The sequence below is a fragment of the Rhyacophila brunnea genome, unplaced genomic scaffold (genome assembly GCF_057557595.1).
Source record: "Rhyacophila brunnea isolate RB1 unplaced genomic scaffold, BYU_Rbru_1.0 scaffold_16, whole genome shotgun sequence".
Taxonomy (NCBI): Eukaryota; Metazoa; Arthropoda; class Insecta; order Trichoptera; family Rhyacophilidae; genus Rhyacophila; species Rhyacophila brunnea.
In genome coordinates, this window is record NW_028232816.1 from 5,375,368 (window position 1) to 5,401,733 (window position 26,366).

Consider the following 26,366-nt stretch of genomic DNA (forward strand, 5'->3'; position numbering starts at 1 on the left):
TTATTATAGTACGGTTATCAACACTGATGCGGACGAGATTTAGGTAGTTCCCAGAAGCGACTGTGGAGTGGACGCTTGGCTGTGGAAGACTTGATATGAAAGTCGCAGTATACCAATATTTTTTTAAATAACGTTTCAAAAAAAACTATAAGTAGGTACCTAGGTAGTTCAAGTACACATCGAAATCTTTTTCGAGTGTAGTGAAAATGAAAAACCGGTGATCTCTCTATTATTTGAACACACACAGTCAATTAGTCTATGGTTGTTGGTATCGGTAATCGGTTTCATTTTGTGTTGCAATGTTGGAAGCCTTTATTCAACATTCTGAAGTTATACCAATATTCCTAAAGTTGTCAATTTATTGTAATTTCTGTTTGCGCGATTTCTTTTTTAATCCTTTCAGACAAATCGTTAATTAATTGGTAAAACAATATTATATTACTATAGCATTTCAAGATCCAATATTATTTATAAACATGAATCCAATGGTTCATTGTCAATTGTGGATGGGAAGTGTAAGTGAATATTATCTGATTGTTAATTTTATATTTTGTTTAGTATTAACGGTTTGCTGTGTATATTATTAAGTATGTATTGAATCATTGTAGTATCTTAATTATTGCACTGCGTCTATGCGCCAATAACCCTAGTCGGAAAAAAAGAAATCCCAAAAGAAAACAAATATAATTTGTAGGTTAAAGATGCAGATGTCAAAATTGAGTGACAAGTTCTTATTGTCAATAACATTTCTATCTGATATATAACTGCATATTTCGGTAATTATGCCGTAGATGCCCGCATGAGCTTTTATATTTTTTTTTACGGAAACAGTTTATTCCATGTAGATAATTAGGTAAGTATATTAATACCTTTTTCTGTTGACTCAGATGCTTTTCGATCCAATAATTATTGTTGATTAACAATTTTAAATTTATCATACACTAAGATACCTCATATAAATCTTAGTTTGTGATAATGGTGAAAATGCATGAAAATTTCAAATTTTCAATTAACGATTATTGTATCGAAAAGCCGATGCGCTGACAGAAAAAGGTATTTATTATAATTTTCTACATGGAATAAACTGTTTTCGTAAAAAAAAAATTATAAAAGCTCATGGCCACCTCTGCGGCACAATTACCAAGTTTGGAATCAGAGCACCTAACGGGTAGATAAAGTGGGTAACATCCATTTTTCTTAAAAAATCCATTAAAAACCTTTTTGTGAGATGGCCATGAGCCACATTGGATTGTAACGATGATAAACAATTAATTCGGAAATAAAATAATTAATATTGAAATTTACTTTATTAACTTCTATTAATATTTTCTATGCCTTTGGGCATTACCTGAAAGTAAATTTGCTTTTAAAAATCACACAAGGTATAATAAACATACCATATTAGCGTGAGATTTGATAGTTTTGAGAGGAAACATGATATACTCAGAGTAACGTTGAGCGAGTGAAGACAATGCAAGTGCTAGTCGCAAATAGCAACCATAACAATAGTCACTAAAAGAGAAAAACAAGTACGTATGTTGAAGGTTTAAATCATTAAATTAGTTATCGTGAATTTCATGCAAAAGGATAATTTGTGCCCTAATGGATTCTCATTATTTTATTTTTGACGAATTCTTTATTTAATCAAAGCTGTTGTAATATAATTTGTAATTTGAGTGGAATGTTATATTAGTATTTTGGTTAAATAATTTCAGCTGGAACCCAACATGACTGAGAGCTTTATAACGAGCGCCTTTCAAAAGATGGGAGAAAACCCGTCCAACGTGAAAGTGATGCGCAACAAGTACACGGGGGAGCCGGCCGGCTATTGCTTCGTCCACTTCAACACTGACGAGGCGGCCATCGACGCCATGCACAAACTTAATGGAAAGCCTATTCCGGGGACCAATCCGGTCGTCCGGTTTCGCCTCAACAACGCCAGCAGGGAAAGCAAAAACAATGTCCAATCGGAGCGGGAATTTTCTCTTTGGGTCGGAGATTTGAGTACCGATGTCGATGATTACACCCTTTATAGAGCCTTCTCGGTGAAGTATTCTTCGATAAAAACGGCAAAAGGTTTGATTTATCTCTACTTAGTTACACAGATGATATTGAAACTTTTATATTCAAATTACAAAATAGTTTTTAAATGAAAAACGTGAAAAAAAAAGTATGAATATTTCATTCATTATTAAAATAATATAACTTAACGTGTATAACTTTGATTGTTCACAGTCATATTGGATAATTCGGGCTTCAGTAAGGGCTACGGCTTTGTAAGATTCGGCAGCGAAGAAGAACAAAAGAATGCTCTGTGGGCCATGAACGGCTACGTGGGGCTAGGTTCCAAAACTCTCAAAATCTGCAACGCGGTGCCCAAACCAAAGTCTGCGCTGGCTATGTCCTCGACCTCATCCAATGGCCAGCAATACTCCAATTCAAACGTAAGATAATCAACAGAACATCCTTAACTAATTTGAGATAGATTGGAAAATAGATGTAGAAGAAAACTTTCTTTTAAAGAAATGGGTCCCCATGTCCATAATTTTTAAGTATTGGAAGGGTTTGTGGTTGATAGTACATAGAAAAATGGCACCTGCGTACCTGCTGATTTTGATAGGGAAACCACAGAAGAAGAAGGGTTTCTTCAATATTTTTGGTTCGGACAGACATTTCAATAGTGACATCAGCTGTTAATGAGTTTAGCAGATTTGTATTATATTCCACATCCATTTGAGAGCTTGTCTTATAAGCCAACTATTTTACTATTTGTTGTATTAAAATGCACCCGCGGTGGCCAGATTAATAGAGCGACTGTATCTGGCACCGTCGGTCGCGGGTTCAATCCTGCAACTGAACAAAAAATAAATGTTGTTCTTGAATGTGTATTTGATTTAATGCATGGACTCAATGGGTTGGGTGAATGGTTAATAACTATTCCTCGTAAAAAATCCATGTTCATTGGAAGCAATTAATCATTCATCAGGATCATTGATGAATACACTTCATACAAAATGTTAACACTAAATTGGGCATGTTTTTCAATAAAATATGTTTCTGACATCTAATGACATTCTATCAAAATTACCCTTATTCCAATGTAGGTAGAGTTCATTATTAATATATATATTTTTACAATAAACATCTGGCGGCTCAATTATAGACGCATTAGCATTATGGAACAATGATGTATAGAAACAAATGCAGATTTGTAAATTAACCCTGATTAGAGTGTAGGTAGAGTTCATTTTGCAATCATATTCATCTGTATTCATTTTGTTTATTAAAAAAAAATTGTATTAGCACTCTCAGACTTTTAGAGTCATTTATTTCTCACACATTTCTTGATCAAATTTGTTTTTGCTGTTCCATAAAACAGCATGCACACTAAAAAGTAACTAATCATGTTTTTGCAACTCTTGGACATTTATTTGGCTTGTTAGCATATTATAGTACTTTTGGTGCGTTCATTCCCATTCGTGCTTGGCGCGGTAGAATTATATTTTTTTATGTTTCAGGATTTCAACCAGCAATACTATGACCCATCGGCGTACTGGCAGAACTATTCGCAGGCGTGGAGCGGCTATTACGGGCCCGATCAGCCTGGCGGCCAGCCAGATATGCAGCAGCCTCCACCCACTCAGGAAGTCACCGCTGCCCAAGCTCCATCTGTTGATGATGACCTCGCTCTTGTTGGTGAGCTATTCTCAATGCTCGATTCTTTTGGGTGGACACAAAGTTTGGAGTCTTATGAACTTTTTATATTGCAACATTTGATGGTGTTTAAATTTTTTTAGTCTGGTTGAATTGGTGGCCACAGAAAAATTATTGTATTCTGTGGCCTGGTTGGTAGGGCGTGGCTTCGATCCCACAGCTGTTCAAAAAATACATATTAGGTTTTCATAAACAAAGTTCAGAAGCTATTGAATCTTCACGCAATAATTGGTACTTGCATGGCGGTGCGCATGGGCAGTAGAACAATAGAGGCGAACCTGTCGGAAGAAATATGAACTACACCACAGAATATTTTGACATCTACTGATTATCTACAAACTTGTCCGAACCTGTCTGAATCTGTCAAATAGCACCATATGATGACAGCATAGCGTCTCGCTTACGTTTTAAGAATGAGATTGTCGAGACAGTCACCACTTTTACATGTAAACAGTTATTACCGCGATAGTTTAAAATACACACTATTGGTGCAAGTAAATCCATGCACGTGTACAGGTGCCAGGACACATGACTTGTGCATGCAAAACACTTTTAAATAGAATTACTATTAATTCAACCAGACATTCGCTACCTGAGAAGTGAGCATTACAATAAATCAATTTATCTTTGTTTCATTTTTGCAGATCATAAAGTGACTATCGACATCGATCAGATGAACAAAGACACGATGGAACAATCAAAAATAACGTGGGACGCCCTCGAAAGCTCCAGATGGTTGCCGAATGATGTGATTGAAACATTTTAGTTCAATTAATATATGATATTATGTACTTACCGTCTATCATTCTTTTAATGTAACCACAAATTATTTTATAAATAAAAAAATAAATACCATCACATAATCTTTTATTCCATTCAAATTTCTTCAAAATATACAGTCACAAATAATATATTATGGCACTGTATTCAGGCTGCGCATTAGCCAGCCTTTACTGATATAATTTTGAAGTGAATCAAAAAACAAAATAGCTTATCAATAGTTAAATATACATAGTAGGTATAAAAAAAACCAGATGATAAATGCTGTATTTCTTTTGTATTATTTCAATGCTAACTTGTGTTTTGTTTGCGTTGTGTTATAAAATAACCTCTGAAAATGTATAAATAAACAAATATGTAAATAATGAAGAAAAAACTATCTTTCGAAAGAATCATATCGTCACCTTACTATTAAAACCTCAGAAGAATGTTGAGGTGAAAGAAAAAACGTAATAAAAATAACGTTTTAAACACCTGCCTAATCGATGAATCTGCAAACACTGGTGAAATACGAGGTTTTAATTCCATGTTTGAAACGAGACCTACAAGTTTTTAAAATTTGTCAATAGATGAACATCATACTAGTCTAGAGAACCGAGGTTTTGATAGGATTTAAAATGTTTTTTTGTTTAAATGTTGTCGAACAAACTTCATTTTTCCATAATATCGGACTTAAGAGGTCTTAATAGTAAGGTGACGATATATTGTTTTCTTCATAAGATGTGAATTATGAAAACAATTCTCGAAAACTTGTGCTTAGTCAACATTATACACTTTTTCATGAGCTCCAGCATTTAGTTGGTGGTGACACATTATAGTTTATAAAATGCGTTCATCATAGGTATTAACAATTATTTTATAACACATATTTTGGTGACATAGCAAGCTTTACCAAGAGTGAGTGCCAAAATTTAGGTTTGAGTTTTTTATAATTCTCCATCGCGTATATAAAGTACCTAGGCTTAAAAATTGAAAGTATAATTCAAAAGAAATAAAAAAATTAATAGCAATATTATACGAATGAATAACATATTAAGCCCTAATCGGTCACCACTAGGGAATCCAATCCCGAGCCAAAATTCTGATCCCGGGATTTCGGGATTACAATTTGACAATCCCGGGATTGGGATTTTTTTCCATTGTTAATAAGTATAAAATTTTTATATTTACAAATAACATTGATAAAATCGGTCAAAAATAAATCTAGTATAATTTATACTATTTAAGACATTTATTGTTAATATTGTATACGTTAAATTTTGGAAATACACAAGTTTAATGGAGTAAATAATATTATAATATAAATATTAATGTGAATTTAATATTAGATTGCTATTTCTAATAGTAAAGACATAATGAATAGATCAGCGAGATTTAAAATAGTAAAGCAAATAATCATGGCGTACTTATGGCCTTTCCGCTTCATAAATCTAATTAGTCAGCCAAATATGAAACTGCCGTAAAACGTATAATATCATGGTGGAATTACTTTGTTAAAAGTGCGAAGCATTGTTTTTTTACCAATCTTTCTCATTTTTAATAATCTATGTGAAAAAATAAAATGAATCGGCAACTTACACATGAAACTTCATTCAAACTCAGATTATTTCTAATGTAGTTATTTTGTATTAAAAGTATTTTTTCTGTTATATTTTCCATAAAAATTGATAAAAAAAATCAATCCCGAAATCCCGGGATTATGTTTATCAATCCCGGGATTCATAGGTATCGAAAATAGCTCGGGATCCCGGGATTGGATTCCCTAGTCACCACTCTCATGACTTTCACATTAGAAGTTTCCATCCCTCTACTTGATTATACAGTGCGAAATCTTTATGGTGATAGGCGGCGGCTTGGAGAACTACATCCCCTCCTCTCGCGTTTCAGTACTTTCAATACTTCGAAATCGAAAGCCATAGACAAGATACAACACGAGCGCCGCCACCAGGTCTCACGCTAAAGATTTCGCAGTCTAACATGGAATTTTATCAGCTGTCCCTTTCCCACATTCCGTAAACACGAAATGGATAATTTACTATTCAAACTAGACTTGGCAAAGCTTACAATGAAACATGTGTCATAAAATAATTTTGATTAAGATATATAAAAGTATATATAAAAGTGTTATATAAAAAAGTAAACATAAATATTGTTTTGACATATTATAGCTCGCTAACATTACAATTAAATTTAATGAACCTCAACAATTGTACAGTTTTATGGACTACGATATGTACCAGTCATTCATTTCATTGTCCAGTTATTTTATTCATAAGATCAGGTCTCGGGATCCTCTGTAAAGAGTTTCTACTAAAAATCTTTCACTGCTAAAGACGGCCATTAGATACTATTAGCATGGTAATTAATTAGTAATTAACTGCAATGCATTTCAGCAATGAATGTGTTACATAGTTAGGTATTGATCCAACTCAGCCGGTATTTGCTTTCTTCAACCGTAATATTGTACAAATTCAGGAACAGCCTAAAAGCAAACAAACTTCTGAATGTCATTTTTCTATTGATATCACAGTGAATAAAACACAGCAGAAGATATATTAAATAAATTATGTAGACTGCGAAAATTATAACTTGAAGTGTCATGGAAGCCGTCGTGGTGCTGCGATATATCATGAAAGGATTGCCAGTATTAGGAGACTTTTCCCCCATTTTGGGTTCAGAATGTGCTACCTACCTACAATGAAAGACAATACCAGACGACAATTTTTTCCAATCTGTCAGGATATTTTTAGTTATGTATATGGTGATACGGAGAAGAATGGGTGGAACTCACATGTGGACTGGCAGGTTCTTCAAGAGTATCACTTCGATTAAGGGATGTGTGACGTCATTACGGGATATGATTATAATTATAGATAACACATATTTTCGATTTAACAGCCTGCGCAGACTAGATTTATTTACACTAAATTATACAGGTTAGGAATACAAGGATTCAGCATGACTGAGATAAAGTAACATTTAAATGACAGGGACTGGGCGAAGCATGTCGGCGGCCAGCGGGCACGCGGCATTCGAATAGACAACACTTCACTTTGCGTTCTTTTTCACATGGACGCGTTTGCACATTATTTAATTTAGTTTCGCGGGCACTTTGATAGATATCGATAACCGCGCGTGATTCGAGACGTAATAATCGGCAGGCGGGCGAGTCCACGCGTCACTTTCCCGCCGCCGGGGACACGCCGCTTCGGTATCTTAGTGACACCTCGGTCGTGGGTAGATTCGAACTGTGCGCAAAACTATTTTTTCAAGGGACGTTTCCCCCTCGCGGGGTAAGGGATGAAGTTGCTTAACAAAACTCGAACGAATTACGGTATTTTTCACTGCGGAGTGTGCGACCGTCAATGCCCTTGGTTGTAGGCAGGTACTTCCCTTTGTGACCGTGGATACCCGAGATTCACATCGTCGTTTTGAAAGATAACGTTCGCAAGGTAGGGCTGTGCAACCTTTTAGTTGGGGAGGTGTTTCGATATTGATGTTAAATTGCTGATCTGGGATTTGAAACTGTCGCGCCGGGGTCTTTTCTTTTTTTGTCTGGTAACAATGGTAACACTGAAATGTCAAAGAATATTTATCTGTCATTGCAGCGACTCTATCATCAACCTTATTTATAGGACTAGTGAGCTCATTTTGTTTTTTTTCTTCTTCGCAGTAGGTTATAACATGTCTTATAATCGTCCTGTACCACTTTTCAATACTTTTTGCATTATTGACACGTTTAAACACTTTACACGAATTTGCAGCACGCACAAATACCGAGCGTCAAATGATTGCACGGCGAAAAGAACGAAGAGGAAAGGGCTAGGGAAGATTGTAGTTCTCGAAACGGCCACGCTTGATGTTATACTTGCCGCAGTCTACTTACATGTCAATTCGACTGTTATAAAGTACGTATAAAGTTTAAAATTTTTGTATAAATGAATTGATTGTTAGTGCCATCGAAAAAAGCTGAAATGCTGAAAAAAGGACTCTGGTTCATCGTTACAGAAAAGAAATATATATTTTATTATCCCTACATGCCTGACTTTTCTATTATACAGTTCATTTTCTTATACAGCACGGTGAGTACTGAAGCAGAATATTAACCCGATCGCCGCGGATGGGACATATGTTGTTTTTAACATAAGCACTGATACTGGGCGGATGTCGCACCACCTGATACCGAAAATTGAAATGTCGGTAAAGTAGGAAATACTTCACGAATAGTATTGATTTTTGTATTGAAAAATGCTCTGATTCGTGTTAGTACCGCCATATCAATAACTTTGTCAAAAATATGTTGTTTTAATTTCATAAACATCGATCTTTCGAACCCTCTCGATCTATTGGGATTCGCCGGTACGATTGCATCAGTTCAAATCTACGCGGTATTTTACAGCGCCTGCGCACTAGTATACCAAATATTTTCATTCGAGTTGAGTGTGCGCCGAGTGATTTACCGTGTAAAGTTGAATATTCACCGCGATCTTTACAACACCATGTTTGCGGGAATAAAAAACAACCAAAAAAAAGAACCGAAAACAGAAGTGTGTCGTCGAAATATTTCTAAATATGTACCTGAACTTGTGTTCTGGATTATGTCATATTACTCATGGTCATGTGTCACCCCAATTGTTTGAAAGTCATAAATCGCGCTCATTATTGAGAGTCGTAAATATGAAGTAAAGATACGTCCACATGGAATGATTATATTATTATATTTTAGTTAGGACGATTGCGAGTTTTACCAATAAATTACGAATTACTATGAAGGAATATATAAAACGTATAAATGATTGATTAAAAAAAAACACACACACGGGTATACAATATACCTAATATAAAATATAAATCATGGAATATTGACTTTTCAACTTTATTACATGTTATCTTTGCTGCAATTTAATGTGTATAAAATTTTAAAACCTCACGCAAAAAATGTTTTTATAGCACTTGGAAAAAATTACGCAGATTTTACAAAATAAATATTGTTTTTTTTTATAAAACATAAAACGACAATCACTAACATAACACAATGCTCAATAAAACTGAAAAGTTTAATCTAGTAAAAATCCAAATTTCACTCAAAAAAGAACAAAAGAAATTATTAAATTATTTCAACCAGTGTGGACTCAACTTTACGCGAACCATAAAACATGTAATAATATGTGACACAATAAAAGCTATTATTTTCAATATTTTTAATGGCATTTTTAAGTGTTTCTAACATGAGTAAAATAAAATAGTGAGTGATTTATTAAATTTCATGGGCGCACAATCAAAGAGACGCGTGCCTACGTCATCAAATATGGCCGCCGTATACTTTTCCGATGCGAGGGACTATGGGTGTTTTATTAAAGTAAACACAGTTAAATTCAACAATTGATTCTATTTTTTTGTGTGGCACTTCGAACCTAGGTATGATAGCAGTTATACCAGCTATTTTTAATTACCGTATTAATCATAATACAGTGAAGAATAGCATTTAGAAAACTGTACCGCAGACAAGGCTTCTTACGTATTGAAATGTCCGCGGCGATCGGGTTAACAATACATCGGACAACAATCATGTTTTCATCAATACCTCGCTATAGTACCGGTAATCGGTAAAACACATTGAAAACCAAACACCACACAGACACTGCGCGTACCATATTTATTTTTTGAAATGTACTATAATTCCATTTAGAACAGATGGCAACACTGTGTCTGATACACTGTCAAATTAGGTACAGTGACTGAAAAATGCTCAAAATAGTTGAAGAAACTATTTAAGAATTAGTTTCTGTCATATTATGAAAACCATTTTTAAAATTTATATTTCTAGAATTATCCATCAGAGGACTTCTCAATGCACTGCCTTTCGTGGGATCGTCGCAATTGACAAGGGAATCCGGGCAACTTATCCTATTTGTAGCGCCAATTGACGAACTGTCAGAATTACATTTGACAGCGGCCATGTCTGTCGACGACTTGTGCTTGTTCACATCGATCACTTTCATCTTGCTGGCTATCGATTCAAGAATATCCGGCCTGAGGGCTATCTCTTTCATTTTGGTGACTCCGTCGATGATGTCCACGATGTACGCCTGATATATTTTTTGATTGGGTTTCCCCGCCACCTCACTGGAGAGGATGACCATGGAGCCCGACTCCACATTCTTCGGTAGAAACGTGGACGGGCTGGGCAGGGGGGCGAAGGAATTTCCTTCTTTGGACCGTTCCGGTGAGCTTTGTTTTTTTGTGTCTATGGCTTGCGTTAATTTGGAGTGCACCTTCGCTAAATCATCCGATCTCAGGCTGTCCGTAGGACACTTAGAATTGTTTTGGATCCTGACCTTTTTCATCTTTTTCTCAGGTATTGAATGCTCTTGGTTGTCAGATGTTATAATGCTTCTCGAACATGCACCTAAAAAAGATCATTCCGTATACATCTTTTATTGTTGTCATTATGTACTTTGTGGTAACTAATAAAAAATTCTTGATTTAATTATTTTTTATTCTAGAACAAATGAATATATACAAGATTTAAGAATGTAACATTCCTTTTCGAAAATGCATAACTTAGAAAAGCTACAGAAACATAATATACAATGAAAGAGAAAAATTCTTAAGAGCAGGTGAGATTAGCGAAATACATATGTTCGAATCCTGCTCGGTCAAGGATTTTTTCTAGAATTTTTGTAAGAGGTACATTTCTGATGATACGCTGTCCTATTGGAGGATAATTGAAGGGTATTTATTCAACAGACTGCACCAAAATTCATCTCGTGCTGGTTTGAAGATCAATGCAAAAAAAAATCTCTGTACATATTGTGATTTCCTCCTGATTAGTGATAGGCAAAATTTGAGTCTCGACAGCTTTGAATACCTGAGGGTACGCATAACAGAAGATGACACTTTGCAAAGAAAGCTCATTATTATATTATATTTTAGTTCATCTTTGGAAAATATATTTTTTCAACTAAAGAAGCCTTGCATCGGATACTGAATGTGTGGTGGGTGGTATGACTTTAAAGAGTAACAAGGAAATAGAGCAGACAGGGTCCTGGACCCGGCTCGGCCACATGCTACGGATACCTGAATAGCGTTCCAACCCAGTTTGGCATTTTTTCAAACCAACCGGATTACGGTATCCTGGAAGGTCACTAAATACCATCTGCAACCGCAATGTTGTTTACGGCGGGGGTACGGGATGTTGGCATGACCTGGGAAGACGCAAGAAGTCTGGCGAATGACACGGGTTCTTGGAGGAATTTGCTCTAAGTTGCGGACGTGTATTAAAAAGTATGTTTCTGAGATTTTTCCAAGTCATGTATTTTCAATAAATAATTTGTAAAAACTAGATTTTTCACTGAATCCTACCCCCATATAATATATATACTATATTATCAATTGACCAATCACCATCACGGTGTATGCAATCTCAAAACATATAATTGAGGTGCTGAGTGCTTTGTTGAATCTGTAAACTTGTCTTATAAATGAACCGGGGTCCGCCCGAACCAAAACCGCCCAGACATTACCGCCAAAACAATTTAGAAATGAGACAATTTTTATTTTTACATATTATATTTTAGATACACAAATAAAAAAAAACATACCTACGAATAAAGATATAAAAAAAATATAAATTTCAATCATCTTATATATTCTATATTAGAAATAATAAAAAAAATACAAAGGCATTGACTCTTGCGGTCTTTCATTTAATTGGATTTAGTACAAAGTGTTAAAAGCTGATGATTTTAAAGTCGAGTTATTGAAAGTGAAGTTATTACTCTACTAACAGCTGCAACGGATTAAATCTCAAATTACACTGATTATCGTAAGTATCTAAATTTCTATCGATACGCAATTCGAGAAACCAAAAAAGCACTTGTTTTATATATTTTTTTCGGGCGGTTTTGTCTAGGCGGATTTGGTTTGGCGGCAATGTCTGGGCGGTTTTGTTGGATGCCACATGAACCAATTCCATAATATTAAGAAGCTGTTTGACGATTCGTCTCTTATATAATCATTTCAGGATGTCTAATCTTCATTTATCATTTAGCATCATCGCATATCACCATGTTATGTTATTTAAAGTTAAGACCACGTACTAAGTAACCAAGTATAGTAAGTTGTGCATATAATAAATAAAATTGCTGGTGACTATTCTTATGTAGGTTTCTACAAATGAATTCACAAAGGGAAATTATATGCAGTTAATTGAAATGCAAGTACCTTAATTTTTTTGCAGTTATACTTTCATATATAGACTGAAGAAGATTTCTGTAATTGCTTTCTACATATTATATAATACGATATCTTGTACTCTTGATATAAGTCGAAATAATACAATATCTTGTACTCACTGGATTTCCTGTAGTTCACACGTTCAGTCTTCCTCTGCAGCTTCAAGGTCGTCTCCATTTCCTCTCTCAATCTGATAGCTTCCTGTTCTGTTTCCAACTGTTTTTCTAATTTGTCAATGCTGAATGATAGTGGATACATCAAAGCTCGCTCGACAAGTGCCGAGTTGTGCTTTTCCTCCTTTTTAAACTGCAATAGAATTAGAATATATTATATACAAGTGTCTCTCAGTGATTTCGAAATATTTGCATTTTGTTTAGCATTTCAGCTATTTCCATGATACCTATAGCTAGGCTTACCATAATTAGGAAATTCTAAGCCGGGACAAGAACGGGAGATAGGGCAAACAAACAAAGGAATTTAACCACCTAACATTGTTTTATTATTAAAAGTATGTACAAAAGAAGAATGCAGGAATTTAAATTATTTTATTTATTTATTGTACCAGTCATACTACTCACTGGAATGAACCCTTTTCAGCACTTTATCATTTTTTTTAAATGTTCTCATAAAAAAAGTTGCACGTAATGCTAAATAAGTTCAATTTGCAGTACAATAGCACCCGTACCGTAGACTCTTGCATACAACCTCGGTTATCCTACCAAATGTGTTTCATAATCGAGAAAACACGCTCCAAAGCTGCGGACTTTCCTGATAGACACAACATGTATTGAATAACTTTTACTAGATTGGGTACATCGATGTGTTGCTCTTGAAAATGTTTGAATAACTGGACGCACTTGTCAACATACTCGATTTGGGATATGAAAATATTTATATATTTTCACAACAAAGACAATTATTTCATGATAATTTATTATTGACAATTCATTCATACGCGGAACAATAGCCGGGACAAAATTCCAAACCGCCCGGGACAATCCCGGTCAAACAGGGACGTATGGTAAGCCTATCTATAGCACAAAATATGGTTTTTGAATTTTTTTGTTTGCCTGTTCCATTACAACTCAAAAACTACTTGACTAATATTGACGAAACTTGCACAGCTTATGGACTATACTATTGGTACCAATTTAGTTTCATTTCAATATCTCTCAAAGTTTCTGAAGTGATGATAAAACGTCACGAAAATAACACATTTGCAACAAATCCTCATGAGTAGATAATGTCAGATAGCAGCAGTGGAACGGTGAGGGTAATGAGTGTAGATCTAACCGTTGTCTATCTCATTGAATTAGAAAAAAATTTAATCGGACCTGTCTTTTTCCTCATTGCGTATCTACTTTTAATTCCGTATTTAACGCAGAAAAAGTCGCGGGCTATCGCTAATTATTATTATAATTATTATAATTAATATACTTAGTATGACCAACATAATTTTTAAAATAATCCAAAATTTTTTGCAGGAAGTCAATAAAAAAGTTTCACAAAATTTCATATGCTGATGATATTACTATCTATGTTCTGAAAAAGCAAAATGTTCATGGGATCTTGAATACGGTTGCGGGCCCTTCTCTATTTTACAAGCTATCGCTCGTATGTGTCTTAAAAATGTAATATTCATACATAGATGTAAATTCATCCCACCAATGTTTTCGAGGGCGAACGATTCTTACGCCTTAGATCACATTTTTTTTACCATGTTCGATCCTAAGAAGATCATAATTGGAACCACATTGTTTTTACGAGAAATGGATGTTAACCACTTGCTCAACCTAATAGGTCTTTACTCTGGATCCAAACACACATTGAAAAAATACATGTGAATTAACAACATTACTTACTGTATTTTAACAATGTAAAATAGTATTTTGAGTGTTTTTGTTTTAATGTAAAATCTATGTGCAACTAAATATCTTCCTGGGTTGGCCGACCATGTGGTCATTTTTGTTGCCACTGAATGAACCCAACCTATAGTTGAGATCACACCTATTGGCTTTCTGTCTATAGTGGACGACAACTGTGAAATTAAGGGTAAAAGATCATTCAACAACTCCTAACTGCATAAATGGGCTTTTACAGAGTTGAGGTTATACTAATAACAGAGTTATTTTATAATGGTTATCTATTATTGCTATTTATATATTGGCGTATTCTGACAATACCTTGACTTTCAAATCCCGGCGTGTCCTACCCGGGAAGAGCTTGAGCATAAGGGAGAAGTCGGTCCCGAGGGTATTGAGAGCACGGAAGAAGCGCAGCGTCTCGGCCTGGCTCCAGTCACGAGACCTTCGACAGCGCGCATACAGACCCCCGCCACCGCCCTCCGAGTCGTACACCACAGACCATGTGGATATTCTCTGCCTGCTTCTCACCGCCTCAGAAGTCTCGATCACCTGTAGACCACAACCTGATTAATTAAGACTTACAAAACAACATACTCAACAACTCTACAAAACAAATATACTGGCAAAGAGTTTGGACTAATACAGGGTGTGAATGAATATCAAATTATGTACATTTTTTAAATTATGTATTTCTATTACATATGTACAACATTTGATCATAGTATGATTTAATTGATAACTATCTATAGAAAAATTTCTATGAACTGAATATGCACCTCCTGATGACACACATGCTTTGATTAATTCCTTCTATACGATCATTTGGAATTTTGACTGTAGAAGTACCTAACTCATGTTTAGGAACCACCATATGGGTGCATATTAGTGGTCAGTATGTAACGAAAACTTGTCTGGTTTTAAATGAATTTATACAAAGACGTTGCCCTATGTGCTGGACCAATGCAGGTGCTTCTCAGACACAACGCTAAGATCAAAATGTAGAATAATAATGAATTTAGATAAAATTTGAAAGTAGTAAAGGGCGGCATCTTGTGTTTGCCTGGATGTGTCGCTGCTTACAGCTTTAAATATCGATTTTTTTACCCGATTTGTACTTAACAGCGGCACGGGTAGTACTACCTTTTTCAGCCGCTGCATTTAAAAAGCTGAAATGATATCTACATACACAATTATTTGATACAAGTTTTTTATATTATATAGAACACTAGTAAAAAGTACTAGTTAAAAAGTCAATGAGATAAAGAACTATGTATATACCTGTGGACGATGACGATTTTAAAATGATATTTGTCAATTTCTTACACGTGGTTGAACTGTTAATGGTTTTTCCAAGCAACAAAATTGAGAATCACAGCGACATATAGAATAGACAAATAGTTAAATTCACATAGGTTTGACCTGGACACTATTTTTGTCATTTTGACAATTGGGGCCGTTTATTGGCTGTCCTATTGTTATTAGATGGTATGTAACCAATGAGGTGTCAATTATCACTAAGGTTCAGATGGTCAAATCTGAAAGCGTCTCTGTACGATTTTTGCAAGTAAGGCAAATGAAAAATTGTCAAACCTCATTGGATAAAGCAAACTATTTACGTACCAAGCTCTGTTCATCGATGACAATTTCACCGTTAGGTCCAAGTTTCACTTGAGGGACAGGCATGGCTTCTTCCTTATCGTTATCTTGATCGATGGCAGGTGCTGCCACGTCTTTGGTGGGCTCCTCACTCTTCATACTCGACACTTCCGGCTTAACGTTCTTTTTATTTTCATCAATGGTGTTGCTGTAAGGGATATGGAGAGAAAAGAATAATTTAAATGTCAAAATATGATTTTGTAATAGGCGAACGGCCATCTGTTGGCAATTGGATACTTTCAGAAATGTAAAATCACGTTCCATTATCAAATTCTACTTGGTAAACTATTTTTTTTTATTCAACGAATAATTCACAGGATTTAAGAATGTAACATTCTTTTATTGAAAATACATAATTTGATGACACTTCTGACACTGTTCGTCTTCATTTCTTAATTCTTCATAATTTAAAGTTTAGTGCTAAATAAAAAACCAATTATGTCCTAAAGATTGAAAAAACTGCTTGTATTATGTCTAAAGTTTTTCTATTTTCGATTCTATTCCTATTCTATTTCATAAAATATCTGAAAATTATTGACAAAATGCTGTACTTTTCGCAATTCTAGCAATAAGTGTAATTTGCGAACATATTCCTAAGTTTCAGAAGGTACGATTTATTGTGATATATGTCAAAACACAAATGATAATTTTTAATAAAACTGTTCTCTGTATTATCCTGTATCTAAAATCGCTTCAAAAGTTTTTAAATATCTTCATTCTCAACGCTGATATACAATTAAATAAACATATTTGATTACAGAATTAATTTTTCACAATATTTCATTCGCAAGTATAAAAAATAACACATTTTTTTCACTCCTGAACAATTCGGTTTTTATCGCTAACGCGGTATCATATGCCGAGTGACGATACAATTGGTAAGTTAGCGATTGAAATTTAAAAAACATTGGCGATACTTGGTGGACCTACTTTCGCAATAGGTAATGTTAAAACTATTTCGCAATTTGGCACTCAATGACAAAATGGCACCAAACCATACTGCATAGTGTATATTGTACAATGTAAATTAAGTGATGAGTCTTACTTGATGGAATTGTTGGGCGGGTTGTAAAAAATCAAGTCGTACATGGTGAGAGCATTATGCGGAGGTTTATGCAAAGCTCTGCGGCGTGCGGCGGCCCTCCTGGCCACTTCTCCTCCCGCTCCACTCGTACGCCACACCCTGCAAATTCATACACATTCGATGATGTCCGCTGCAATAAGGCTGGACACATATACAGATATAAAAGTGTTTCATATAATATATTTCACAACAAAACAAGCTCAAAGATGTTAATTTTTTTTTTGTGCAAGGCGAGCTTTAACCCAGCTTTGCGTAGGTACTTTGCTAAAAAAACCACGAAGCGATATATAGGCTTTTTGATGGACCTTTTTTGTTATACAATTTTAACAAACATGGTGATGCCATAATTTATAAATAATGAGTGTTTATAATGACATCGCTGACAGCTGATATTTATTTCAATATGTATAATATGCGTCTTTTATTTTTGTCTATAATTTGAAAAAACTCTTCCAAAGTTAAAAGAAAAGCAGAAATATATTTTATGTATTACTAGCTAAAGTACCCGGCTTCGCACGGGGTCGCTTCGTGGTTATATTTATCTTAGATATTTGAAAAATAATAAGAGGTAATTATTTCTTTAATATTAAAATATCTGTGTAATACAATATGGCAATATGAAAATAATTATAATAGGAGTAAAGGTCAAACATAAGAACACTAAATTAAAATCGAATCCAAAATATGAAAACGTTATTAATGTTATAAATATGTAGTAAAAAAAAAATCTAAATTGGATGGAACAAACAAACAACAAACTTTGTATGTTATATAATAATAATTTAGAAACCGCACACAACTGACAAAAGTTTCATCGCAATCGGATGAATGGTATAGGAACGCATACGAATAGTAGAAGAAGGTGATTTTCTAATTCAGAAACCTTCGTGGGCATGCGCATGACAACTCACCAAAGTTTCATTGCAATCGGATTAATGGTATAGGAACGCATACGAATAGAAGAAGAAGAAGATGGTTGTACTAATTCAAAAACCTTCGCGGGCTTGCGCACAACAACTGGTCAAAATTTCATCACAATCGGATGAATGGCATAAGAACGCATACAAATAGAAGAAGAAAAAGATGATTGTAGTAATTCAGAAACCTTTGCGGGCAAGGGCACAACAACTCACCAAAGTTTCATTGCAATCGGATGAATGGTATAGGAACGCATACGAATAGAAGAAGAAGATGGTTGTACTAATTCAGAACTCTTCGCGGGCGTGCTCACAACAACTGGTCAAAATTTCATCGCAATCGGATGAATGGTATAAGAACGCATACAAATAGAAGAAGATAGAATAGAAGAAAAAAGAAAATAGTTGTAACAATTCAGAGACCTTTGCGGCGTGAGCACAACAGTTGATCAAAATTTCATTGCAATCGGATGAATGGTATAGGAACGCATACTAATAGAAGATAGAATAGAAGAAGAAGATGGTTGTACCAATTCAGAAACCTTCGCGGGTGTTGGCACAATTACTGACGAAAAATTTGTTGCAATCGGATGAATGGAATAGAAACGCATACGAATAGAAGAATATAGAATAGAAGAAGAAGAAGATAGTTGTACTAATTCAAAAACCATTGCGGGTGTTACCACAACAACTGACGAAGGTTTCATCGCAATCGGATAAATGGTATAGGGACCATACAAATAAAAGAAGATAGAATGAAGAAGAAGAAGAAGAAGAAGATGGTTGTACTAATTCAGAAACCTTCGCGGGTGTAGGCACAATTACTAACGAAAATTTTATTGCAATCGGATGAATGGAATAGGAACGCATACGAATAGAAGAATATAGAATAGAAGAAGAAGAAGAAGATGGTTGTACTAATTAAAAAACCATTGCGGGTGTTACCACAACAACTGATGAAGGTTTCATTGCAATCGGATGAATGGTATAGGGACCATACAAATAAAAGAAGATAGAATGAAGAAGAAGAAGAAGAAGAAGATAGTTGTACTAATTCAGAAACCTTTGCGGGTGTTGGCACAATTACTGACGAAAATTTTATTGCAATCGGATGAATGGAATAGGAACGCATACGAATAGAAGAATATAGAATAGAAGAAGAAGAAGAAGATGGTTGTACTAATTCAAAAACCATTGCGGGTGTTACCACAACAACTGATGAAGGTTTCATCGCAATCGGATGAATGGTATAGGGACCATACGAATAAAAGAAGATAGAATGAAGAAGAAGAAGAAGATGATGATTTTTCTAATTCAGAAACCTTTATGGGTGTGCATACAACTACTTACCAAAATTTCATTGCAATCGGATGAATGGTATAAGAACCATACGAATAAAAGAAAATATAATGAAGAAGAAGAAGAAGAAGATGATGATTTTTCTAATTCAGAAACCTTTATGGGTATGCATACAACCACTTACCAAAATTTCATTGCAATCGGATGAATGGTATAGGAACGCATACGGGACAGACACACAGACAGACAGACATACAGACAGACAGACATTCATTTTTATATATTAGTATAGCCTATACTCTTCCCGCAAGTGCAAGCAATAAGTTTACAAAGTTTTATCGCAATCGGATGAATGGTATGGCTGCGCATTAAATACGAACAAACAAACACACAAACACACAAATATTAATTTTTATATATTAGATATAGTCAAGAATTTTTGAATATTTTTTTTCCACAATAAAAAATATTCCATAGTATTCAGTGAGGGAATTCATTTTATGAATAAAAAACAAGATTATTGTTATTTTTAAGGGGGGACATGCTCGTCGAAGGTCAAAATTGAGTTTTTATTGTATTTTCAAACCATGATCCTGGACACTCCTTAAACGTTGTAGATAATCTATTTATATAATTTTGAAGCCTTATTATCCTTTATAGTTATTTTAAACATTTGATGACTGCATAAAGTATTTTTGTTACATAAAATAGTATTCTTTTAAACCTCTCGCTCTAATGTTTTGGAATATAGTCATATTTCGGTACATAACTGTGCAGTGGTGTCAAGATTTTTTACATTTATTAGGCATTTTATTATTCAAAAAATCGGCAAGATTAACACATTTGAAGATGATTCTAAAGATACTTATTATAAGCTATGTCTTTGACCATTCAAGTGTGATAAACATCTTATGAGTAATGATTGCTTTATAATAATTATTGACCTAAGAATAAGGTAGTGTTTTTTTGAAATACGCCATTTCTTTTGGCATTCCCCAGTGGTTAAACTACAACATACGGCCGTAGCCATAAATTGACAAACTATAATTAAAGTAGGAAGTAAAATTATGTTAACGCGCGTGTTTGAACATGTACCTAACCGAATTTTTTTTAATTTTTTTTTAAATGGTACATGTTCAAACACGCGCGTCAATATCATTTTACTCCCTACTTTAATAATAGTTTGTCAATTTATGGCTACGGCCGTATGTTGTAGCTTAACCACCGGGGAATGACAAAAGAAATGGCGTATTTCAAAAAAACACTACCTTATTCTTAGGTCAATAATTATTATAAAGCAATCATTATTCATAAGATCTTTATCACACTTGAATGGTCAAAGACATAGCTTATAATAAGTATCTTTAGAATCATCTTCAAATGTGTTAATCTTGCCGATTTTTTGAATAATAAAATGTCTAATTCTTGTCAAATTTGGGATCACAGAGATTATCAATATAATTTTTTATCGTGAATATTTTTCAAAAATTATCTCGTAATAAATTATACTAATGGTTTTATAAATGCGTTTAAAAATTAATAAATGTAAAAAATCTTAACACCACTGCACAGTTATGTACCGAAATATGACTATATTCTAAAACATTAGAGCGAGAGGTTTAAAAGAATACTATTTTATGTATTAAAAATACTTTATGCAGTTATCAAATGTTTAAAATAACTATAAAGGATAATAAGGCTTCAAAATTATATAAATAGATTATCTACAACGTTTAAGGAGTGTCCAGGATCATGGTTTGAAAATACAATAAGAACTCAATTTTGACCTACGACGAGCACGTGGGCCGTTAAGAAAGATATTATTATTGTTATTTTTAGTTATAGATTATTGTTATTTTTAAGAAAGATATTATTTTAACAAAACTCCAAAAAACAGTATAAAACAGTGTGGTGTTTTACAACAGTACCTATCAGTATCAAATTGCCATGGAACTAAGTGTTATTACAAAAGTGGATCTGAAAAATATTTACTAAAGCGTCAATTACATTGAGCTTTTTTATGAGCTGATTATTGGCAAATTTATAATCTGCCTGTAAATTCGCCCAGTGTAATCATCGAATAAGCTAATAAGCAGGTTGTAAACACTCCACCTAGAAAAGTTGAAAGCCGGTCAACTTTTCACACTACACGCCGGCGTGTGGGCTTACTGCGTCTGCGCAGTAGAGCGATGGTGGTGGAAAAACGAACTACTCATTTTGAAATTTACATTTTTGACGTTTAATGGAAACATTGTTATGGAGCGTAGCGACCTCCCGGTAAAAAAACGAACTACGTTCCGTCAAAATCGCTCGCTGGCTTGTGGCTTATCAGCGAATGGAAAGTTTTGTGTGTAATCATGAAGTCGCAGTAGCTGAACCGCCCGCTTTTAAATTTGCCAATAAGCAGCTCGTAAAAAAGCTCAATGTAATTGACGCTTTAGACTCAGTGACAGTTTTCCTTGAAGTGCAGTAGACACTCTGTTTGGAAAAAGTTCCGTAAAGTTTGTAAAAAAGTTAAACATAATCAATGTGTATTTTTCACAATCCGAGGTTTTTAAGTGTAAAAAAATCATTGCAATGTAGTCTTCATAAAGAGATCTTGAAACCTGTCATAACATATGAGCAAATGTGAACAGATATATTATATGCATGGCATGTTAACACATTTAAGGGGCCTCGAAATCAATGAGCAACTGACATCTCCGCCTACTTCAAACCGCCACTGCTAAAGTTAATACAGTCGAACTCGGTTATTACGATCACGGACATAGCGAGATCTTGGACGTAATGAGGAAACATTCGTTGACATTTTGGTTTATGTTTATTTTTCTTTATATTTACTCCATACATTTATTCACTGTTATTACGAGCAACTTATCGGATATACCGAGCTAAAATACTGTTAATGTGTCGATCGTTTAAAAACATTTCGACCCTAAGCAATAAAATCCGATCGGAAAGGATGCCGCCAGGGTCGGATTACGTTTGTGACAATAGTTAAGTGTCTAAGTACCTACCTCGTTGGTGTTTCGCCGACAATAATAAAAAAGTATCCACGCAAATGGTTGAAAAATCTAAGGTTTGTTAAGTCCGTAGGTACCTACCAGTGTTCATTACAATAAACAACTTATTTTGTAGTTTATGAAGTTTATGTAGCAGTGGCGAAGGGTGGAGGTAGGCTGTTAAGATTCGCTATAAATAGTGCACACTAAACTTTTTTAGTCATATGTATTTGTTTTTATTGAACTAAGACTACAATTTACAAATGGTGTTAGTTAGATTTTAAAAATCAATTAAACCATGCCTAAACGAAACCATAATAGTTTTGGTCTAATTTGGGCAATACGACAAAATTGTGCACACTTTTTCATTCATAGTTATTTGTTTTCGTTGGATTAAAATTACATATTACACATATTGTTGGTTATTTTTTTTAATTCATCAAGCCCTGACTTAATCAAACTATAATAAATAAAAAATATTACGCTATTTATAAAATATTCAAAGTTATGTATGATTTAATTGCACAATTTTAGATATTTTATAGATAGACATGTATTTTTGGAGTATTATCTATTATGTCTTGGTTTCACAGGGTTTAATTGAATTTTAACAACTCACCAACACTATCTGTAAATTGTAGTATTATTTCAATGAAAACAAATATGTATGTCTGAAAAAGTTTAATGTGCACTATTTATGGCGGATCTTAACAGCCTACCTCCACCCTTCGCCACTGTTATGTAGTTGTTCCGGGGATTTTTACGATGGTTTTTAGATTTTTTAGCGTAAATAATTTAATCTCTTCATGCACACCACGAATCGGAAATAAGAAAAGAATAAGACACAGTATTGCACGTGGTAATTGGTTAGATTGTTGTGTGGCGTGACTTTCTGTAACAGATACAACATATGCTGACCAATTTTCTGCTGTGTAAATGGGATTTTTTTGTATTCATATAAAATTAAAAACTAATTTAAAAAACTAAAACCTACAGCTTTAAGATAACCCATAACTGAACATAAGAATGAATTAGTCCGGTACAATGAAGTTGTATTGTACACTAAAGAGCAGATTTTTTTACCTTGATGGTTTTTGCCGGGATGCCGCAGAAATGACTGAATCTCCCGTGGCTGAGCAAACAGAATCGTGGCGAACTCTTCCTTCATGGGGTGTGGCCATTTGACTCATGTGGGCAGCGGGCGGCCGAACTGCATTGCTGACGACTGCTTCCTCCCGCTTTACTCGTCTCGCATCATCTTCCGATTCACTTGCACTGCCCTAAATAAATATAAGAATATATAATAATTTGATAATTTCTGACTAGCTTTCTTCAAGGCATGCTCGCCGTTCAATTTCTTGAAGCTTGTAGGTTACTTCTGCTCTTAAAGCATTTTCTCCAACTCTCACGTGGTATAGTTTCCAATCCTGATATTCTGGAAAATTTTCATTTATATGCACCTGTCAATTACATGTGTGGAGCCATCTTTTATAATGACCAGGATATGGTAAGTCTAAATTACCTGTAAACTGTTTCTTCGCAGCGCAAATCGGGGCATGGGCTTCAATTTGGGTCTGTTGGTCTGCTTAGCGAGGCAGGCGGAGGGTAATGGGACGATCGGGTCAAAGCTACACTCGCTGGTAAGCAGGCCGTCTGCCACACTCCTCTTCGCCTGCACCAGCGGCGTTATGCCATCGATGCTAATATTGGGAGCAGCTACTTTTTCGCAACGAGCAAAATCACTGTCACTCCCAATACTTGCATTCAATTTTTTTACAATATTTATATTGTTTGCCTTTAGCGGAATAGCTTTTGCATTATTATCGCTAGCATTGTTTATAACTGGTAAACTGATTTCAGGTGAATTGTTTGATATACATTCTGTTTTTTTTAATTTATGGGGTGATGTTTTTTCTTCAATGGTATTAGTCTGTTGTTTGGAAACAATGACAGCAACGTTTGTGCTATTTTTACCTTTTCTGCTGGAATTCGGTATGTTAATTGTAGGTTTTACAATCCTCCGACGCTGTGTCGGTTCTTGGGTACTTTTTTCGTTCTTTACCGGATCAATTTGCACCAATAAATTATCAGAATTACTAGTACTGCTTTCGGCATCTACTGCAGGAAGATTTTCGTTACTTAAAACATTCAATGACGAATTGTCATTCGATGCTGAGGTCTGACAAACGACTGACGCGTTTCTTTCGTCCGTTTGGTTTTTACTTGTCGTAATAACTTCAGTTGAACTGCTTCTGTCTCCTTCATCAGACTTCTCAATAATTTGAGGTCTTTTCCTAACAGGAAGTGAGGCTACTGCCTTTATTCTGGCTCGCCTTGTGGACATTGTCGAATTATCACTGATAAGTCCGTGTGAAATATCAATCTGTTGAAGTTAGGTGGTACATATTATTGTATTCGAGTTGAGACTGAAAAGTTTGCACCACGTTACCGTATTGATACGTGGATGTGTAATACTATATTATTACCAACTTTGTAATGACTATTGAAATTATAAAAATAATAATCGTTTAAATGACGCATCTATTATCATTTAATTCGTCTCTGCCTTCTACCCAGAATAAAATCAAAAATTAAAAACTAACTGACACTGACATTACAATGACATTTCTCATTAGTCCATAGACAAATATGCTATCCATAGACTAACATTAGTCAATGCTTTTACCCATCAGTGTTGCCATATTTTGAAAGTGGAATTATAGTACAGAGCCTCCAAAATTATAGTATTTGGGGATAAAATATAGTACGCGTTGTCATATGTTGAAAATGAAAATTTTCCCAATTTTTCATAGTCGGCTCGTTTTCATTAGGAGAAATATTTCGCCGCGGGCCGCAGGTTCCCAATTTTTCATAGTCGGCTTGTTTTTTTAGGAAAAATATTTCGCCGCGGGCCGCAGATTTCCAAATTTTCGAAGACCACTCGATTGCGAAATGGCAAATGCAAAATTATAGTACTTTTATATTAAATTATAGAACGATTTTGAAAATTATAGTATTTTGGGCGTACTATACCTATTTTATATCGTACATAGTACGCGGACCAAAATTATAGTACAAATACTATAATTATAGTACGGTTGGCAACACTGTTACCCATGATTGCCATCTTTTTGTCACCCAATTATATTATAAAAGGGGAATATATTATATTCGCACAATTGAATAGACTGTTTTCACAAAGCGCTGACAACATTTAAAAAGATGTTCGTCACATCGGAAATGGATGATAATTATTATGTATTCACAAATCAACTACAACTTTACTGTCAATTGATCGATTTGCACTAAGGAAAAAGTAGTCTTCACGTATCAATATTACTATTGTAACTAATTAATCGTAAATGAAATGAAGAAAAATAGGTTTACAATAGGTTAATATTTTAAACAATATTTTGGCAAAACATAAGTATGTATTATGTAAGTACCTACTTTCAGATTCAAATAATACTATAAGTACCTACCTACTTACCTATTTAAAAAGTGACGTTAATTAAGACTTGGGTAATTGTGCCGCATATGCCGTCATGAGCTTTTATGATTTTTTTTACGAAAACAGTTTATTCCATGTAGACAACTATTATAAAATAAATACCTTTTTCTGTCGGCGCATAGGTTTTTCGATCCAATAATTGTTAATTTAATGAACCGATAAATATTATTTTACTTGAACCGGAATAAAAACTGAAACAAAAAAATATCGGTTTGAAGCCCTGATAAATAAGACGAAGAAGGTCTATACCTAAAAAATACTGAAGGTATTGTTTGTAACTTTTATTTTATTGATACGGTA

At 34.5% G+C, this 26,366-nt stretch overlaps 2 protein-coding genes across 2 annotated transcripts; one reads left to right on the top strand and one right to left on the bottom strand.

The window, feature by feature from the left end:
* Positions 1-332: 332 nt before the first annotated feature.
* On the top strand, positions 333-4,564 carry Secp43 (tRNA Selenocysteine associated protein). Its single transcript, XM_085943424.1, has 5 exons — positions 333-515; positions 1,716-2,076; positions 2,236-2,444; positions 3,519-3,696; positions 4,359-4,564. Exons 1-5 carry the CDS (start codon positions 477-479, stop codon positions 4,478-4,480), a joined length of 909 nt encoding a protein of 302 aa, XP_085799550.1. The 5' UTR covers positions 333-476; the 3' UTR covers positions 4,481-4,564.
* Positions 4,565-8,047: 3,483 nt separating this feature from the next.
* Positions 8,048-25,200, bottom strand: Bdp1 (transcription factor TFIIIB component B'' homolog Bdp1). Its single transcript, XM_085943423.1, has 7 exons — positions 24,078-25,200; positions 23,639-23,835; positions 17,299-17,436; positions 16,218-16,401; positions 14,916-15,146; positions 12,852-13,038; positions 8,048-10,903 (listed from the first exon to the last, which is right to left on the bottom strand). Exons 1-7 carry the CDS (start codon positions 24,897-24,899, stop codon positions 10,266-10,268), a joined length of 2,397 nt encoding a protein of 798 aa, XP_085799549.1. The 5' UTR covers positions 24,900-25,200; the 3' UTR covers positions 8,048-10,265.
* Positions 25,201-26,366: the final 1,166 nt, after the last annotated feature.

Excerpts from the sequence above, each read along its gene's own strand:
- Secp43 (XM_085943424.1), top strand. The coding sequence starts at position 477 with ATGAATCCAATGGTTCATTGTCAATTGTGGATGGGAAGT. Across the intron at positions 516-1,715 it reads GTCAATTGTGGATGGGAAGT|CTGGAACCCAACATGACTGA; the intron begins GTAAGTGAATAT and ends AAATAATTTCAG. Across the intron at positions 3,697-4,358 it reads TGATGACCTCGCTCTTGTTG|ATCATAAAGTGACTATCGAC; the intron begins GTGAGCTATTCT and ends TCATTTTTGCAG.
- Bdp1 (XM_085943423.1), bottom strand. The coding sequence starts at position 24,899 with ATGTCCACAAGGCGAGCCAGAATAAAGGCAGTAGCCTCACTTCCTGTT. Across the intron at positions 16,402-17,298 it reads CCGCCCAACAATTCCATCAA|CAACACCATTGATGAAAATA; the intron begins GTAAGACTCATC and ends TATCCCTTACAG. Across the intron at positions 10,904-12,851 it reads TGTGAACTACAGGAAATCCA|GTGCATGTTCGAGAAGCATT; the intron begins GTGAGTACAAGA and ends GATCTTTTTTAG.